At 40.0% G+C, this 20228-nt stretch overlaps 1 protein-coding gene across 1 annotated transcript; it reads left to right on the forward strand.

The window, feature by feature from the left end:
• Positions 1-7226: 7226 nt before the first annotated feature.
• On the forward strand, positions 7227-7565 carry LOC142163844 (putative mitochondrial protein AtMg00860). The gene has a single exon (XM_075220988.1). The coding sequence runs from the start codon at positions 7227-7229 to the stop codon at positions 7563-7565; it is 339 nt and encodes a 112-aa protein (XP_075077089.1).
• Positions 7566-20228: the final 12663 nt, after the last annotated feature.

The following is a 20228-nucleotide window of genomic DNA, read 5'->3' on the forward strand; positions in this document are numbered from 1 at the left end:
TAGTTTTTTTATTTTATTGTAAAATTTATTTCAATTACAATAATTTTGATACGTAAATTAAATATAAAATAGTATGCAAAAATTAGATTTATTCTCCTAATTTAAGTTTACTTGTACAAGAGGTAATTCAATATTTGAAGATAATGGGTGACTTAGGTACATGTCTCATTAGCCATACATGGGTATGATAGTGTTAGGGGTCCGCCTCTTTGAGCTTGACTTGAAAACTAACATGTTGTCATGGAGCAGTATGAGTGTTGCCAAGCTAAGATGCACGAGTTAGTACCAAGGCAAAGAGGAAAACGTGCAAGTGATGGCCAAGGCTTTGAGGGAGGCAAGGTAGCTTGGCAAAGGCTTGACAATGAGATGTGGGCTGAGGGCGACACTTGAGCATGGCAAAGGCATGGGGCAGTGATGCCAAGGCAGGGTAAACACGAAGTGGGAAGGCAGGCTAAGTGCAACGAAGGCATGCGCGCAAGGCAAACTTGTCATGACATTGGGGCGCGATAAAGGATCATATGCGTGAGCAATGGCATGGGCTAAATACAGTTGCAGTGCACCTAAGAGCAAGGCATTGGCACCTGATTCAAGCCAAGGCCCATACATGGATAGCAAGCTTCAGCTTGACCAAGTCAATGGCGGTTACAAGGCACATGTTGTGCACATGGGCAGCAATTGGCTTTGTTCAAATCTGGCAGACAATTGCTAGAACGTTTTTGTGGCCATGTTTCCATTATATTAGCATGATCTGCATGATCCTAGTGGTTGGGGGATGTCAACTATACTAGGCTAAAATAGTGGGCTATGCGGGACAAGTGTCTAAGCCTAAGTGTGACAAGTGCAAAGGCAAAGAGCTTCACATATTCTATAAATATGCAGCACTCTTATGCTTGTGGGATAGAGAGAGAAAACATGTGAGAGTGCATGTTTTGGGTTAGGAAAGAGTTTCTAGGCCCGTTTTCAAGAGTGAAAATGCTTAAGGTCAAGAGTGATCTTTTGTAGACGGATGTACTTTGAGCTTGAGTTTCTTTATATGCTCGAGTTAAATACAAAGTTGGGAAAAGAGTTTCTTGTGTATTGTGCCTTGTGTTCTTGTTAATTTTCTGTTGCCTTTGTAAACAATTAAAATTTTATTAAATTTGAATCCACAAGTAATTTGGATTTTATCATATATTAAATACATATTAGTCCAAATGATACTATGGGCTAGTATAATCGGGTCGATTATTTAAATCTAAAATAAATTAATTTAAATAAAAGTCCAATGTATTATTGGGCTAGCCCGTCAATTGGTCTTCTATCAAATGGACCGGCCCATAAGCCTCAAGCCCAATGATCCACTAGAGTTTTCTTGGAGATTACTCCACCCCACATCTATAGAAAGAGGTCAAAGGAGAAGGCTAAAGAAGGAAGGAAGCAGAAGGAAAGGCTAAAGAAGCTCTGAATAATTGCATCAAGGTCTCCATCCATATCTAAGGAGATTACTCCACCCAACAATATGAATGTCATCATGCCTAAGGGTGATGAACCTTGAACGAAGACTTATAAAAAAGTCACTCCAAGAATTCGATTGTTCGTCACGATCGGTAAGATGTAATTCCCTCCCTTATAGCATAGCCAAATGGTGAAGTTGTCGCGAATTAACTTGTTGAAACAACTCACAGGCATTACTAAGGTCAAAATGCTTGGCCATCTTCTCGCCAAAAATCTTGCACATTTGCGGACCTCTTTGTGGACGCTTAACACGATAGTAGGTATCGAAATATGCTCTTATCCATCCATATACATAATGAATAGGAAAGAGTGCTTTGCAGGCGCCCAAATCTTAAGAAGTGGAGACCTCCTTCAAGCCATGGTAGATACTTGCAAGGACTGAAACCGCCAAGGAAAACTTCTCTCCATGAGCCATCAAACTCGCGATTTTAAAGACACTAGCACGAATGTAGTTGATCTTCTTATTGGGGAACACAAAATTGCAAAGCTAACATGCAAGAAAAGCTGCCAAATAAGTCTCAGCTCTAAGTGACTCCTCCACGCCAAGCTCAATAAAAGGGGCATTCTCCTCGTCGGTTCGTGGTAGGAAGCTCGCATCAATATTTCCAGAAGGATTATGGTTCAACTTTGGCTTTGTAGTCCGGTTTCTTGATGACTTTTGCGGAGGTTTGGCATACCTACTCGGACTTCGAAACCAAAACTCTACCCAATCACGAATGGAGACCTCGTGAACATCGTCCTTCATGAGTTTGTAGAACGCCGAGAACATGTGTAAGCAACTTCTTTGGAGGAAAGGTTTTCCTTGACTGTCTGCTTGTGTCAACTCCTTAGCTGAGGGGATAACTTCGTCGTAGAAGGATCCATGCACCGGAAGGCCTCTGATTGCTCGCAAGTCCCACAAAGAGATGGAGAGTTCACAAATAGAGGTAGAACTTGTGTTTGTAGATGGACGCCAAAGCTCGCAAAAGGCACAGAGGACATTCTCATTGTAGTCATGCGTGAACAACGAAGCAAAGATGGCATCATAAACCTTGATGCTATCCAGAGTCAATATTTTAGAGATTGTAACCCCATCACTTGAAATCGAATATAATATTTGTCGCTATATTTTTGTTTTGATTATTATTTTTCAGGAGTGAAATTTAGTTGTTACAAATTTTGGCACGCCCAGTGGGACCATCTCTACCTCTCATCTCTTCTCAACTCTCAACATTCAAGATCACTATGATGGCTTGAAAGAAGATCGACTCAAAAGTTGTTGACTCCAAGTTTTCTTCTGACGTTGAAAGTATCTTGAATGCTACTCTGGGAGTCTTGGGCCAATTACCCGAAGCAAGGCGAGTGTCTTGGGACAGCAAACACTCCAAGTGTCATCTACACCAATACAAGCTTTAAGATCTTCATCATCCGAAGAACAAAGGTTCTGCTGGCAAATCAGAGAGAGGAGATAATATTGTAGAAGTTGTGGAGAAATCTTCTGCTCAACTTACTTTATACAATATCAAGAGTTAACTTACCCAACTTGATAGTGAAGTTTTAAGTGTTGGCTCTACGCCAATCTCGCCATATGACATGTTCCAAACTGAGTTCAATCCGTGGGAAGGTATAGGTTATTCTTCATCATCTGCAATAATCATGGAGGCAATGATGACTAACACTTCGACAATGGAGGAGCAACTTGCAAACCTGACAAAGGCGATTGATGGCTTAACAAAGTATGCTCAAGGTCAAGATGTCTGTATCGTAAAATTGACTGGCATAGTTGAAAGCATGATGGATGGAGAATCAAGTCATGCACCTGGAAAGCTCCCTGAAGTCCGTGAGTAGGCTGATCCTCCAACATAACAAGTGTCATCCGCCAAAGAACTTTATGTCTCCTCCGAAGGATCAATTCCCCTCGAACAATTGAATGAATTCATTGTGGGAACTATCAAATATAAGTATGAGGTCGCTTCAAAGTCTTCTCTCACGTACACAAAGTTGTATACTGCAAGAATCGATAGCTTAAAGTTGCCTGTCGGCTATCAACCTCACAAATTTTAGCAGTTCGACGACAAGGGAAATCCAAAGAAACATGTTGCGCACTTTGTTGAGACATGCAACAATGCAGGGACTTGTGGAGATTACCTTGTCAAGCAGTTCGTCAGCTCACTAAAGGAGAATGTTTTTGATTGATATACCAACCTCGAGGCTGGATCCATTGATAGTTGGGACCAACTGGAGCAAGATTTTTTCAATCGCTTTTATAGCATGAGGCGTACTGTGAGTATGGTGGAACTTACGAACACTCGCCAACGAAAAGATGAACCAGTTATTGACTTTATAAACCGATAGAGGAATGCAAGCCTTAACTGCAAAGATAGGCTAAGCGAAGTTTCTGGCATAGAGATGTGCATCCAAGGAATGCATTGGGGACTTCGTTACATCTTGCAAGGAATTAAGCACGGGACATTTGAAGAACTTGCCACTCATGCTCATGATATGGAGTTGAGCATGGCTTCTGCGGGAAATGAAGGGTTGCTCATCTACGAACCTCACAAGGTAAGAGATAAATAAGAAGTCAAGAAATAGAGCAAGTTCGTACCCAAGAATGAAATCAAAGAATCCATGAACGTTAATGCCTCTCCTTTGAAGTTTACTACCAAGGTGAGCATGAAACAGAGTATGAAAACAACTTCCTCTCAAGACTATGTAAATCGGAAGTTGACGCTCAAAGATATGCAAGAAAATGAGTACCCATTTCTAGACTCCAATGTGCCTGCGATATTTGAAGAACTCCTCGAGCTAAAGCTTATTGAGCTGCCAGAGATGAAGCGGCCAGATGAAGTTGGAAAAGGCAATGACCTGAATTACTGCAAATACCATCGGCTTGTAGGTCACCCTCTTGAGAAGTGCTTTGTCTTCAAGGACAAAGTTATGGATTTGGCTTGTCAAAAGAAGATCGAACTTGAAGACAAAAATGCGAGCACAAACCATGTGGCCATTGCCTTTGGCTCATTCAATCTGATTGAGATATGCACATATGAAGGGAATAAAGATGAAGAATTATTGGAGGATGACAAAGTCCGAGTTGATCAACCTGATGAAGAAGGTTGGGCCCTGGTGACTCGTCGAAGACGCCGTAAATTGAGTCTGCAAAAAGGATCAATGAAGCAACCTACGAGGAATAAGATGGTAAGAAGACCAAAGAAGCAACAAATGATTAAGAACCCAAAGAAGGTGGAGATAGAGACACACCATCACCAAAAGCCATGCCACCCGGTGACTTTGGGAGAATTCTTGCCGAGTTGGTTTCGCATAAGGATTTCTGACGATGATGACAAGGCCTTGTGTTGTAATGATGATAAATAAGAAGAGGAAATGAACGAAGTCACATCAACACCGTCTTTATCACTGTCTAATAGTCTTGTTGAGTCCTCCTTCTAAGAAGCAGATGTCCGCAATGAAAAAGTCACCTTCACTTAAGACGATCTCCTAGTTGGTGAGACACTACACAATCGCCCTTTGTTTATGGTGGGTTATGTGCTCGAGTGGAGGATAAACAGAATCTTGATAGATGACGGATCTGTAGTTAACATTCTTCCTATTCGCATAATGAAAGAACTCGGCATATCAACTGAAGAACCTTGTGAAAGCCGACTAATGATTCAAGGATTCAATCAAGGGGGACAAAGGTCCATTGGAGCTATCAAACTAGAAATCACCATAGGACATATGCAATCAACTGCATGGATGCATGTGATTAATACAAAGACTTCATACAATTTGTTGCTTGGCAGGCCGTGGATACACGAGAACAAAGTTGTCCCATCAACTTACTACCAATGTTTGAAATATAATAAAGATGGAGTCGAAAAGAAGATAGTTGCTGATGACAAGCCGTTCGCTGAAGCCGAGGCATACTTCGTTGATGCAAAGTTTTACTTGAAGAACCACATCATGAAGGGAGTAAAAGGTGATGACATAATGAAGGCCAAAGGTGATAATATCATGTCCAAAAGGGCTGAAGTAGCTTCTGGTGAAGATAAAGTTACAAACAGAATGCTGCAGGCAAGAAAATAGCTCTTTTATTTCGTTATGTCCCAAAAGTGAAGAAAGATGAAGGAGAATCATCAAACCTCCAAAAAGATGCACTAAGAGAATTAACCCTTCATATCAAGCAGATTGATACCATAAAGTTATCTTCAAAGTTTCTGGAAAAAGTTTGTGGCCCCTAACATGCCTCAAAATAAGGCACTTGCCACGAAACGCACGAATGAAGGTTTTGATCCTAATGCTTACAGGTTGTTCGCAAAGGCTGATATGATCCTAACGAACAATCTAAGCTACGAAAACTCCCACTTGAAGCTACTAGAAAAGCAAATACGATGAAAGATAAGGAGCATGTGGTGAAGCAATCACGTGAGGGTCTGGGTTACAAATAACCTCCACTAGTTCGCATCTCCATTAGAAGAGCAAGTAATAACTATATCACAATGGAAGATGAACCCGCTGATCCTAATAAAAGGCATTCTATCTTTGATCGACTCGGAGAACCAAATACAAGAACTTCTGTATTTGAGAGGTTGGGGCCATTGAAAAGGAATAAGAACAAGTCCCAAAGAAATTATGAAAAAATAAGAAGACCTTTGCCATCTAGAGTCCAAAGTACCTCCAAAGAGTGTCAAAGCTTGATCCCTTCCAGAATGAGGCGACAATCAGAACTTTTGATTTCATGTGGAGAGTTACTCAAAGTGAAGACTCGCATGGTGGTCCACACTAGAGAGCGTGGAGAAGATGAAGAAAGTGTAGGATCTTCACATCACATTACTGCGAATGAGGAGCAATACAATTCATTTCTAAGGAAGGTTGACGAAAATTTAGGAGATGCCTCTTGGTGTGGCCATATATCTTTTAAAGATGGTGATCCCCAAGAATACAAATATGTCGAGGATGCTCCTTCGGAACTAGAAGAAGGAATTAAAATGACAGTTGACGCATTGAAAGAAGTCAACCTTGGCACTGTAGAAGACTCCAGGTCCACCTATGTAAGTGCCCTACTAACCACAGATGAAGAAAGCACTTATGTGGAACTACTCAAAGAATATAGTGATGTATTTACTTAGAGCTTCAAAGAGATGCCTGGTTTAGATCCTAAAGTAGCAGCTCATCATCTCTCGGTCAAGAAAGGAGCTCATCCTATTAAGTAAGCCCAAAGATGCTTCAGGCCAGAATTGATCCCATCAATCGAAGCCAAGGTCAATAAACTCATCGAAGCTGGTTTCATTCGGGAAGTTAAATATCCTACATGGATTTCAAGCATTGTTCCTGTGAAGAAGCAGGATGGCCAAATTCGAGTTTGTGTCGATTTTAGAGACCTCAATAATGCATGCCCTAAGGACGAATTTCCGCTCCCCATCCCAGAGCTTATGATCGATGCCACCATCGGATACGAGGCGATGTCTTTCATGGACGGATCATCTGGCTACAATCAAATATGTATGGCACCGAAAGATGAAGAGCTTACTGCATTTCGCACTCCTAAAGTCATTTATTGCTACAAAGTAATGCCTTTTGGCTTGAAGAATTCCAGCGCCATATATCAAAGGGCAATGCAGAATATCTTTGACGACATCCTCCACAAGAATGTGGAATTCCATGTGGATGATTTAGTGGTGAAATCAAGAAATGGAGGAGACCACTTGCAAGACTTAAGAATGGTGTTCGAATGACTCCAGAGATATAAACTTAGAATGAACCCGTTGAAATGTGCCTTTGGAGTTACTTCTGGAAAATTTCTTGGCTTCATGGTTCGACATCGAGGGATTGAGATAGATCAAGCCAAAGTTAATGCAATCTTGAAGATGCCCGAGCCCAGGAATATACATGAACTGAAAAGTCTACAAGGAAAATTGGCACACCTTAGAAGATTCATCTCAAATCTAGCAGGGAAGTGCCAACCTTTTAGCCGTCTCATGAAGAAGGGTGTACCTTTTGAATGGGACCAAGCTTGTAGCAATGCATTCCAAAGCATCAAATCCTACTTGATGAAACCTCTGGTTTGGCAGCTCATATACCAGGAAAGCCATTAATTCTATATATTGCAGCCCAAGAAAGGTCAGTTGGAGCCCTTTTGGCCCAAAAAAATGGTGAAAGTAAAGAAAATTCCCTCTACTACTTGAATAGGATGATGACTCCAAATGAGCTGAAGTATTCTCTAATCGAAAAGTTGTGTCTGGCATTGGTTTTCTCAATTCAAAAGCTGAAGCACTACTTTCAAGCTCATGTCATCCATCTCGTCTCAAGGGCGAACCCGATCAAGTTTGTTATGTCAAAACCTGTCCTCAATGATCGATTAGGCAAGGTGGTACCTACAATTTCAACAATTCGAGATTGTGTACATCCCACAAAAAAAGCTGTGAAAGGACAAGCTTTGGCAGATTTCTTGGCAAATCATCCAATACCTGATGATTGGGAGTTGATTGATGAACTACCTGATGACGATGCAATGGTCATCAAAGTGTAACCACCATAGAAAATGTATTTTGATGGTGTCGCACATCGTGATGGAGCTGGTGCAGGTGTCGTGTTTGTCACTTCCCAAGGAGAAGTTTTGCCATATTCCTTCACCCTAACACAACATTGCACCAACAACGTTGCAGAATATCAAGCACTCATACTTAGGCTTGAGATGGCTGTTGATATGAGACAACTCCAATTACATATTTTTGGAGACTCTGAGTGAGTGATCAATCAATTGCTAGGTAGCTACGAGGTTAAAAAGCCAGAATTGCGTCCTTATCATGATTATGTGCAGAAATTGATTGGATGGCTTGGCAATGTAACTCTTCAGCATATGCCAAGGAAGGAAAATAAGAAAGCTGACGCCTTAGCTGCTCTAGCTTCGACATTGACTCTGCCCGGCCAGACACAAATTATTATCTACCAAAAATGGATAGTACCACCAGATGAGAACGAGGATGAAGAAAGTAATCTCGAGCATTTGGTAGCCGTCACTGAAGCTGAGAAGGTTGATTGGCGACAAACCATGATCGACTAATTATGTTATGGGATACTTCCATAAGATCCAAGGAGAAAGACCAAAATTAGTCGGCGTGCCCCTCGCCTCCTTTACTATAAAGACACTTTGTATCGAAGATCATTTGAGGGAGTTCTCTTGCATTGTTTAGGGGAAGATGAAGCAACTCAAGCTATGCAAGAGGCACACTTTGGAGTTTGTGGGTCACATCAATCTGGGCCGAAGCTCCACTTCCACATTAAGAGGATGGGTTACTATTGGACGACAATGGTGAAAGATTGCTTAGATTATGCTCGAAGATGCAAGGCTTGCCAGTTTCGCACAAATTTTATATACCAACCACCTGAAATATTACACCTTATTCATCTTGGCCATTTGACGCTTGGAGATTAGATGTTGTTGGACCACTACCAAAATCTTCTAGAGGACATCTATACATCTTGGCTGCAACTGGTTACTTCTCAAAATGGGCCAAGGCCGTCGCACTCAAGGAAGTGAAGAAAGAGAATGTTGTAAACTTCATTCGAGTGAACATCATATATCATTTCAGAATTCCTAGTTATATAATAACAGATAATGGCAAACCGTTCGATAACAAATTGATGACCAAGATCTGTGGACTTTTTGGCTTCAAGCAACGTAATTCGTCAATGTATTATGCTGCTGCAAATGGACTAGCCGAAGCATTTAACAAGACACTTTGCAACTTGTTAAAGAAGGTCATCTCCAAGAAAGAGATTGGCATGACAGAATGGAAGAAGCTTTGTGGGCATATCGGATGACTCATCACACGCCGAAACAGGCAACTCCTTATTCTCTTATTTATGGAGTCGAAGCAGTTCTTCCTCTTGAGCGTCAAATACCATCCTTGCGACTCTTGTCCAAGAAGGTCTTACTGAAGAAGAAAACGCCCGTATGCGCCTTGAAGAACTAGAGTCTTTTGATTAAAAAAAGGCTAGAAGCTCAACAAAGTCTTGAATGTTATCAAGCTCGTCTTTCTCGTGCTTTCAACAAAAAGGTTCGCTTGAGCTCCTTCCAAGTTGGCGATCAAGTTCTTGCAGTAAGAAAACCTATTATCACCTCTCGCAAATCCGGGTGCAAATTTACTTTAAAATGGGATGGTCCATATGTTGTGCAAGAAGCCTATTCAAGTGAAGCTTACAAGTTAGCTCATGCAGATGGCATAAGAATTGGCCCTATCAACGGGAAAATTTTGAAGAGGTATTACCCTTGAAGAATAAACGCTCCTTAACGCATGAGCCTAAACTGCATGTTGCTATGCTCCTGGCCCGCATGAGCCTAAACTTCAAACGGCACCCAAAAAAAGCCCGCTAGGTTGAAAACCTCAAAAGAGGCGGCCTAGGCAAAAGTTAGGACATAAAAAATAAAAAATAAAAATTCACTTATTTTGAACTACATTATGACTTGATCCTCTTCAGCGAAGTATGTAGGTAGCTTAGAGTTTCATTCTAAGTTTAGTCATATAAGCTTTACAAAACAAATGTGTTTCAACGTGACATGATCATCAAAATTCGAGCTGAGGCATCACGTTGATTACTAAAATAGGCGCATATTGCAGAAAGAAAAAAAGCAATTTGTGTCGAGCCAATATGGACATTTCATTGCTTCAATGCTACAAGGATCTGATACATCATTGTTAGAGACTAAAAGGATGAAAATATTTATACTTCGTCCTACACGAAGAATCTAAGTCATAAAAGCAATTGACGCGAAAGATTGTCGTTATCTTGTCTTGAATACCTTTCCAAGTTCGCTTCATTTCTTCAAAACTTGATGCTACCATAAATCTTTACGTAATTGAATCTAATGTGAATTATTCCTCCATCATGTAGCCTAACTGTGAAATTTCTAATTTGGGTTCCGAAGGGTCAAGCAATACATGATCTAGAACTTTAACTAATCCAGAAGGTCTTATGCCGCAAAGACTTCTATATGCATGCGAATATGAAAGTTCACTGCAGTTGTGTTGACTTCGCAAGTTTTCTGTTAGTAGACTGAAAAAAGTTGTGCCATGAAATTCATAGGTACTTCAGGTCTCTGAGTTTATTTTCTAACGGCATGGACGGATTGCAATTCCGACTCTCCAAGCTCAAGATATGATTTTTTTCGCTGAAAGTACGCAAATCTGAAAGTTCACTGCGGTTAAGTCGAGTTCGCAGATTTTCAGTTGACAGTCCGAAAGGAGTTCTGTGATGAAATTTATATGAGTTTTAGATCTCCAATTATACTTTCTGACATCACAAACTGATTGTAATTTCGATACCCCTATCTCAAGATACAATTATTTTCGCCAAAAGTACGCAAATCTGAAAGTTCACTACGGTTGAGTCAATTCGCGAATTTTCTGTTGATAGTCCGAAAGGAGTTCTGTTATGAAATTTATATGAGTTTTATATATCTGAGTCTACTTTCTGACATTGTAAACGAATTGTAATTATGATATTCCTAGCTCAAGATACAATTAGTTTCGCTGAAGGTACGCAAATCTGAAAGTTCACTGCAGTTAAGTCGATGTCGCGAATTTTTTGTTGATAGCCCGAAAGGAGCTCTACCATGAAATTCATAGGTATTTTAGGTCTCTGAGTTTTTTTTCTAACGGTGCGAATGGATTGTAATTCTGACACTCCTAGCTCAAGATATGACTTTCTTTAACAAGAATACGCGAAGCAACAAAGCCAACACAAAAGGCGTGCTGAAATTTAATAAAGAAATAACTGGGAGTAACAAATGGAATCCAGGTCTCAAAGAGAGATATCACATACTAAAAATAAAGATACTTTTATTGCTCCAAGAAACAAGTACTCCATTAATTACATGATATTAGTTATAAAAAAAATCGTAAGTCGAGAATCCTAAGCAAAAAAAAAAATCTCTAAAATCATGAAAAATGTTTGAAGCTAAGGATTTGTTGGCGGCTTGTCTCAACTGCCCCTTTCAGGAGGGATAATTTCTCTACTTCATCATCAGATAATGGATGATTGGCTTCAATGGTATAAATCTCCCCTTCGATAATGTCAATGTTCTCTTGACTTTTAGCCAACTTCACTTGTTGTTTATCCAAGAGCGCAACAATCTTCTTCTTTGTAGAGGCCAAGGCAACTAGCTGTTGTTCAACACTCGCAAGATTGGCTTGAAGTTTCTCTACATGCTCGTTCACTTTTTCATATTCTTGTTTTGCATCATCGAGGCGTTGTCGTGCATCAGAAAGTGACTCTTGGTGAAATTCTTTAGTCATCTTGGACGATCTTAAAGCATCGTAATTTGCGTACGTCTTGAAGAAAGCCTCAACAATAGCCTCTAAAGTAGAAGTATCAATAATATTTTCTTTCTTAATTTCCTCAAGAGTCAAAGCGATACTTTTCTCCAACTTTGTGAAGCTATCCAGAGAATCAAGAGGGAACTCTTCGATCCATTCACACAAGGTATGCTACATCGTGTTAACAAAAGAATGTTTAATACAGGGAATAGTCTCTTGTGGTTTGAAGTTTGGAGCATCAAGATGTAACGGCCATGGAGTAGGCTCGAAGGCTTTTTGACATTTTGCTTGACTTGCGACAGCCTCCATCTTACTCGTCACGGCTGGCTTGGAAAGCATAACATCTTCTGGAAGAACGAGGTGCGACTCTTTGGGTAGACTCAAATCTGTCAACGAAGGGTTATTTGCAGCATGATGTTCAACACCATCAAATGAAGTGTGAGGACTTTTTGCAGCCACACCGAGGGAATTTGGCTTGTAACTCAGTCTTCCACAATGTTACCACCAAGTACATCATCATACAACTCATCGATGCCCAACTGCAATTAAAAAAATAATAATAACTTTGGTGTTCAAAAAAAAAATAAAAAAAGGGAGTAAATTTGAAGGAAATAATATTTACTCATTTCTCCAATTTAGACAACGACATCGTTGAGCTAGAGTCACCCTCTACAAAAAATCTAGTATCGATACTAAGAGCATCCAAGTCAGCAAACTCACTATGGCTCGTGTCCTTAGCCTTCTTCTTTGAATGATTCCAATAATGTCATGACTAATATCACTCTCGTTCGAACTGGAAGTCGCACTAACATTCTCAACCTCATTGGGTAAAGCAGAAGCTTGAGTCCTTTCCTCGTTTGTTGGCACGACGTTGGCTGTCTTTGCAACATCTTTGTTTGGTCAAGTAGGAGGCACTTTCCTTTTGCAAGGATTGTTCGTCACCTCCACAGTGGCAGTAGTTGTCTTAGAAGTCAACAAAACATGTTTAGCTCCTTTGTCCACATGGGCATCCCCGCCCGTCGAAGGGGTAGACTTGGATAAGACCTTGGTGCTTGGCAAAGGATCTTTTGATGGCTCATGGAGAGAAGTTTCAAAAGAATCAAAGGTAGAACAATGAAGTTTGATGGCTCATTCTCATTATAGTCATACGTGAACAACGAAGCAAAGATGACGTCATAGATCTTGATGCCATCCGGAGGATGAACTTTTAAAGTTAGAACTTGGGCGCTCGGATTCTGCTTGTCGCTAATAATATCAAGGTGTGGATATGGTGTATCATGGTTGATAAAATAAATCCTTGCTGATGGAATTCACAGTCCTATGTGCTGCTCCGAGAGTCTGCGAAAAACAAAGGGAAGAATCTATGAAAACCAGCAAGACTGAAAGAGGCAGCATGTCACAATATATTTCCTAAATTCGAGAAAATATCTGGGAAGATATCAGCACATTCTGATTATGACTTTTAGCTATGTCATAGCTCCGGAAGTCTAGTTTCCGTAGCCGCAAACCTCTCTAATTTCGATGCTCCTACACCAAGATATGATTTATTTGGTTAAGACACGCAAACCTGAAATGTCGAACGTGACAGAACTTGAAGCAAGTTTAGGAAGCTCACCTGGGATGATACATTGCGAATTTAAATCCAAATTTTCGATATGTTCTAGTACTCCAAGTCTAGTTTTTGTAATCATAAACCGCTCATGATTTCGGCATTCCTACGCCAAGATATGAGTTTTTTGGTTAAGACGCGCAAAACTAAAATGTCGAGCGCGACAGAACTTGAACCAAGTTTAGGAAGATCACCTGGGATGATACACTACCAATTTAAATTGAAGATTTTGATATGTTGCATCACTTTGAGTCTAATTTCAAAAGAATCAAAGGTCTCGTATTCTTGATACCCCTGCGAGGAGATATGAATGCTTTTCTGTAGAATGCGCAAAGCTCACGATTCCTGGCAGCTTCAGCGACAAAGAAAAAAAAAGGGGTCAATCGTAGTCAAGTCCAAAAGGGTGCAATTATCGTATGTTCATCACAAAAAGTTCTTGAGTTCTGAGTCTAGCAACATGCAAGATATTCAAGTATGAGTTCGAGGCATTGCCCAAAATTAGCGACAAATAAAGAACAATGGAAAGAGAGCTTACTAGTGAGACCTTCAAAGGCAGCTAGTGAAAAGTTAAGAAATTTCAAGAATAGGTGGTGAGCATGACTGCATGGTATGCTCCTTATATAGAATGTTGAATCGGCTCTTTGGCTTGGCGAACAAAATTTTCCTTTAAAAGAAAAGCCAATTCCTAGTTGACTTGGAAGTCTTTTATGGTAAAAGGAAAAAAATAAAATTTGAAAGGCCTCTCCTTTGGAATATGGTGCGAATCTCTTTGACTTTGCAAGCCATTCTACATGGAATGAATTAATGCCATAAAAGAAGTAAAAGAGGGTCTCATGTAAAATTTGTAACGACTAAAAGGCTTAGGGAAAGCTCCAATTCCTATTTTCCAAAAGGCAAGGATACTTAAGAAAATCTCCAACCCCTCTTCAAAATAGGAATACGCTTCATTGTAAGAACAATTTGGGCAAATTATGGAAAGTTTTTAGCATTAATCCAAAAGAAGCGATTTATGTTTCCTCTGAGCTCATTTGTAATTAAAGCCATTATCTACGTATAATGAGCTTATACTTAGTCATCAAATTGGTTTGTCGCCCGGAGACAATCAGTTTGCCAAAACAAAAAAGATTCTAAATAAGAAACATTTGGTACATTAATGGGTAATTAAGATACCCCATTCGAGGAGTAATTTTTCTACTGGGTTCTTGCATGCCGTGAAAAAGTCATTAACTTATCTTCGGAATTAAAAAAAAAAGGCAAAGCTACATCGTCCATTCTATTTGGATTAAGACCTTCTTCATTATGCCAGGTCACACTTAACAATGTTCGTTGGCTCCATAACGGTTACTTCAAATCATATCTTCAAGTTACGATAACCCTACACCTCGACAAGCTTTGAAGCATGGGGCATTTGTAGACAATTAAATTTTTATTAAATTTGAATCCACAAGTAATTTGGATTTTATCATATATTAAATACATATTAATGATACTATGAGCTAGTATAATCAGGTCGATTATATAAATCTAAAATAAATTGATTTAAATAAAAGTCCAATGTATTATTGGGCTAGCCCGTCAAATGGTCTTCTATCAAATGGACCGACTCATAAGCCTCAAGCCCAATGATCAACTAGGTTTTTCTTGGAGATTACTCTACCCCACACCTATATAAAGGGATCAAAGGAGAAGGCTAAAGAAGGAAGGAAGCAGAAGGAAAGGCTAAAAAAGCTCTGAAGAATAGCATCAAGGTTTCCATCCATATCTGCAATCGTCGTCTGTGGTCAAATTACAAAGGCGAAATCAAATCATAGGCAGGCGGCTTCCAATCTTCCGTTCGTGATAACCCAACACCAAATCCCGATCCATGACGACCTTCAAAATGTTCGTGACGTACTACAAATCTGAAATCCGTCAAGTTCAAGATCAAACTCTCAAGCTCTTGAACCATCGTCCATGAGGAGAAGAATCAGAGGACTACAACTCTTTAGATTTTTAGAGATTGTAACCCTATCATTTGAAATTGAATATAATATTTGTCGCTATATTTATTATCTTGATTATTATTTTTCAGGAGCGAAATTTAGTTGTTATAGTCTTCACTTAAATTTGTTGCCTAAATCAGTCCTAAACTTACTATGTTGGAAGCTGCCTAAAAATATTCTAAGTCTAAAGTTGCTGTAATTTTTGCTAAATATTGTGAGAAGGCTGAAGCTGGGCGTGAGGCCTAGCTGCCGCACAGGCTGATTTCGGCGTACAAAGATCATGCATGTGCAACTGGTATCAGAGCGGAGCGAGGCATTGATTGGAAATGTCCCTGAAGGTGACGAATTTCAGACCCTCGTGATAAGGCTTGCCTACCTTGAGGCAGAATTGGTAAGGCTAAGTCAAGAGAATAAGGATATGAAAAACGATACAGCGATGCTGCGACGTACTATGGGCGAGGATGCTCCTCAATGTGGTGCTGACCGTCTCAAGGTAAAAATTCTTGAACTTAAGGCATTTGGTGGTGCAAGGAGTGCACATGAATTAGAGAATTTTCTTTGGTATATGGAGCAATACTTGCATGTTATTCGTGTGCAAGATGAGAAGGAAAAAGTAACATTGACTAGCATGTATTTGAGTAAAGATGCTAAGTTATGGTGGCACACTCGTGTTGCTGAAGATAAAAATTTGGGCAGACCAAAGATTTAGTCGTGGGAGCGGCTTAAAAAGGAGTTGAAAGATCAATTCCTTCCTAATAATACGTTTTAGATTGCTAGGGACAAACTGAAAAGGTTGAGGCAAACCGGATCAGTGAGAGCATATATCAAAGAGTTTACTTCTTTGATGTTGAGTATAAGCAGTATGTCGGAAGAAGACAAATTGCACAACTTCATGAGCGGGCTGCAGCATTGGGCACAATTAGAGTTGCATAGGCAGAATATTCAAAACCTCGCAAGTGTTGTAGCGGCGGCAGATGCATTGGGTGATTTTTACTTGGGTGAAGAGACTTATACTTCAAAGTCTAACGACGGAAAGAAGGACAAAGCAAAAGAGAAAAAAAAAATATGAGAATAACAATGCTAATGAAGACAAGGGGAAGGGAAAGCAAGAAGCTAGAACTTCGAAGAGCAAGGAGAAGGGCATCAAATTCACTGGTTATTTCATTTTTGATGGGCCACATCGAGCAAGGGATTGTCCAAAGAAGGCAGTATTGAATGCAATGATTAGTGCGGATAAGAGGGATGTGTTAGAGGCAATGACCAGTGACAAATAAGTGGCTGGTGTCAATGCAATCATGGCTGATGGGAAGAGAGGCCAAGGGGCATTGCTTGTCAACCCCTTATGACTCATAAATTGAGCTAACCTCGATGAGGACGTCGAGTTTCAAAGGATGTGGGGCAAGTGTTAGGGGTCCGCCTCTTTGAGCTTGACTTGACAACGAGAGTGTTGTCATGGGGAAGCATGAGTATTGCCAAGCTAAGGTGCACGAGCTAGCACTATAAACGAGCAAGTGATGACCAAGGCTTTGAGGGAGACAAAGCAGCTTGACAAAGGCTTGACAATGAGATGCAGGCTGAGAGTGACACTTGAGCATGGCAAAGGCATCAAGTCATGGGCAGTGATGCCAAGGCAAGGCAAAAACAAAGTGGGCAAAGGCAGGCTAAGTGCAACGAAGGCATGCGCGCAAGGCAGACTTGTCATGACTTTGGGGCGCGGCAAAGGACCATGTGCATGGGCAATGACATAGGCTAAATACGGCTGCAATGCGCTTGAGAGCAAGGCATTGGCGCCTGATTCAAGCCAAGGCACATGGGCAGCAAGCTTCAGATTGACCAAGTCAATAGCGATTTACAAGGCAAATGTTGTGCACATGGGCAGCAGTTGGCTTTGTTCAAATCTGACAGGCAGTTGCTAAAACATTTTTGTGGCCATGTTTCCATTATATTAGCATGATCTACATGATCCTAGTAGTTAGGGGATGTCAACTGTAATGACCCAACCGGTCATTTTAACTTTTAGAACCCCGTTCCCTAAAATAAAACTTCCCATAGGTGCTTGTAATGATTTATAACTTGCGTGGATGGTTGGTTCGGGATTTGGAAGTGTTTGGGGTGAAATCGGAACACTTGGTTCCTTAAGTTGGCCTTAAAGTGCTAAGTTTGACTTCGGTCAATATTTTGAGAAAACGATCCCGGAATAGAATTTTGATGATTCCAACAGCTCCGTATGGTGATTTTGGACTTAGGAGCATGTTCGAAATTTTATTTGGAAGTCCGTAGTTAAATTAGGCTTGAAATGGCTAAAAACAAGAATTTAAGTTTGGAAGTTTGACCGATGAGTTGACTTTATGATACCGGAGTCGGAATCCAGTTTCGAAAATTTTCATAGCTCCGTTATATAATTTATGACTTGTGTGTAAATTTTGAGGTCAATCGGAGTTGATTTGATAGGTTCCGACATCGAATGTAGAAGTTGAAAACTCTTAGTTTCATTAAGCTTGAATTGGGATGTGATTCATGGTTTTAGCGTTGTTTGATGTGATTTAGAGGTTCGACTAAGTTCGTATGATATTTTAGGACTTGTTAGTATATTTGGTTGAGGTCCCGGGGGCCTCGGGTGAGTTTCGGATGGTTAACGGATCAAAAGTTGGACTTAAAAAGTTGCTGCAATTTTCCCTTCTGCTATATATTCTGGGCTATGATCGAGCCCTAGATCGAACCCAGATATCTAGCCCACGATCGAGGCATGAGTCGAAGTCAGGGACGAGGCTCAATATCGAAGCCACGATCGAAGTCAAGGCTCGAGGGCCATGATCGAAGGCAAGGCTCGAGGGCCAGGATCAAGACCCAAGATCGAACTTGATCGAGGCCATGACCATGTCCCAGGCTCGAGGCCTGATCGAGGCCATGACCAGCTCCCAAGATCGAGCTCCTTGATCGAGCTCTATGAGATCGAGCTCCCTGAGATCGAGCTCCCGAGATCGAGCTTCCGAGATCGAGCTCCCTTGATCGAGCTCCTTGATCGAACTGGATAGAGCTGTAAGTTATAAAAACAAAGGACATTCGTCCCATTTGCCATTTTTGACGAACTTGAGCTTGAGCAGAGGCGACTTTTGTCAGATTTTCAAGGGAAAAATATTGGAGTAAGTGATTCTAACTCGGATTTGGTCTACATATACAAGTATATCATTGTTTTCACCATAAATTAGTGTTTTGAGATTTAAATTTGAGAAATTTTTAGAAATCTCATAGAAACGAATTTTTGAGATTTCGGTATCGATTCGGAGTCGGATTTGAGTGAAACTGGTATGGTTGAACTCGTAATTGAATGGGTTGTTGGATTTCGTAACTTTTGCCGGATTTTGAGATGTGGACCCCACGGACGAATTATTAATTAATTTCGGAATTTTTATTAAAAATATAGTATTTTCTTATAAAATTGATTCCTATAATTTTTATTGATTGTATCGAATTATTTTGGATAGATTCGAGCCAGACAGAGTTGGATAATCGTGAAAAAAGCCTTATAGTGGATTAATTAGAGCAAGACGAGGTAAGTCTCTTGTCTAATCTTGTGAGGGAGAAATTACCCCATAGGGATTAAATTGAATAATTGTTGCTAATTGCAGGGGCTACGTACGCACGAGGGACGAGAGTCCGTGCGTAGCTACTATTAATGCTAAAATCCGGGTAGTTTAAGACTCAAAGCATAAATTACTTGTGTGAATTGTATTCTTTATTAATTAAAATAATTGATGTATATATTGTGAATTGTTATGAAAAGTAGAAAAATATAAAATTTTCATATGCTTAATTTTTGTTTAAATCAATTAATTGTTAAAAGAAATTGTTTTCCTCCCAAATTCATTTTATAATAAATATACTCTCCTTCCGGAGGCACATAAGAAAATGTCCTCCTTTCTTGTGGAGCGGCCCGAACGCCTCGGCAGGTTAGATGTATCTATGGATTGCGCCGTACGTCTCTCGACAGTGTACACGACACTCTGGATCGGGCCGTACGTCCTCGGCAGAAATCGTGCTTAATAATAATAATTACACGATACTTTAATAATTTATTTCAGCTTGTGAAGCTAATTAATAAATTAAAAAATTCTTGGAATTTAATGAATTATTATTCTTGCTTGTTAAGGAATTAATTGTTACTCCTGTAAATGAGGTTTAATTGATAAATTAGAAATTATTTGAATTGAAGGAATTTAATTAACATATTGAGAATTGTTACATTTGAAGGAATTTGATTATTTCTGCTGATTAAATAAATTATTGTAAATTCTGTAGATCATGCTGATTTAAATATCCTAGTTTTATTTCAGTTATTATTATTGACCCATAGTGAGTGTCAAAGTCGGCCATCTCGTCTCTACCACTTCGAGATTAGGCTTGATACTTACTGGGTACACATTTGTTTACGTACTCATACTACACTTGCTGCACTTTTTGTGCAGGATCTGAGACATGTACTAGTGGAGAGGACCTATCATCACATGCCCACGTCATCCTGAGGCATAGTGGTGAGCTGCCTTTCTGAGCCGTTCTGCAGCTACCAGTGTCTCTTCTTATATTTATATTCTGTCTATTTCATTTCAGACAGTATTTAGAGTTTTGTATAATCTACTAGATGCTCATGCACTTGTGATACCGGGTCTTGGCACACACACATTGGTAGAAGTTGGTATTTTATTATTTTCTTAGAATAAAAGTTTAACCAATGTACGTTTGACTTATTAGTTGGCTTGCCTAGCTGTAGTGTTGGGCGTCATCATGACCTATAGGTGAAATTGGGTCCTGACATCAATTACACTAGGCTAAAATATTTGGTTGTGTGGG

This window comes from Nicotiana tabacum, chromosome 9, assembly GCF_000715075.1.
Source record: "Nicotiana tabacum cultivar K326 chromosome 9, ASM71507v2, whole genome shotgun sequence".
NCBI lineage: Eukaryota > Viridiplantae > Streptophyta > Magnoliopsida > Solanales > Solanaceae > Nicotiana > Nicotiana tabacum.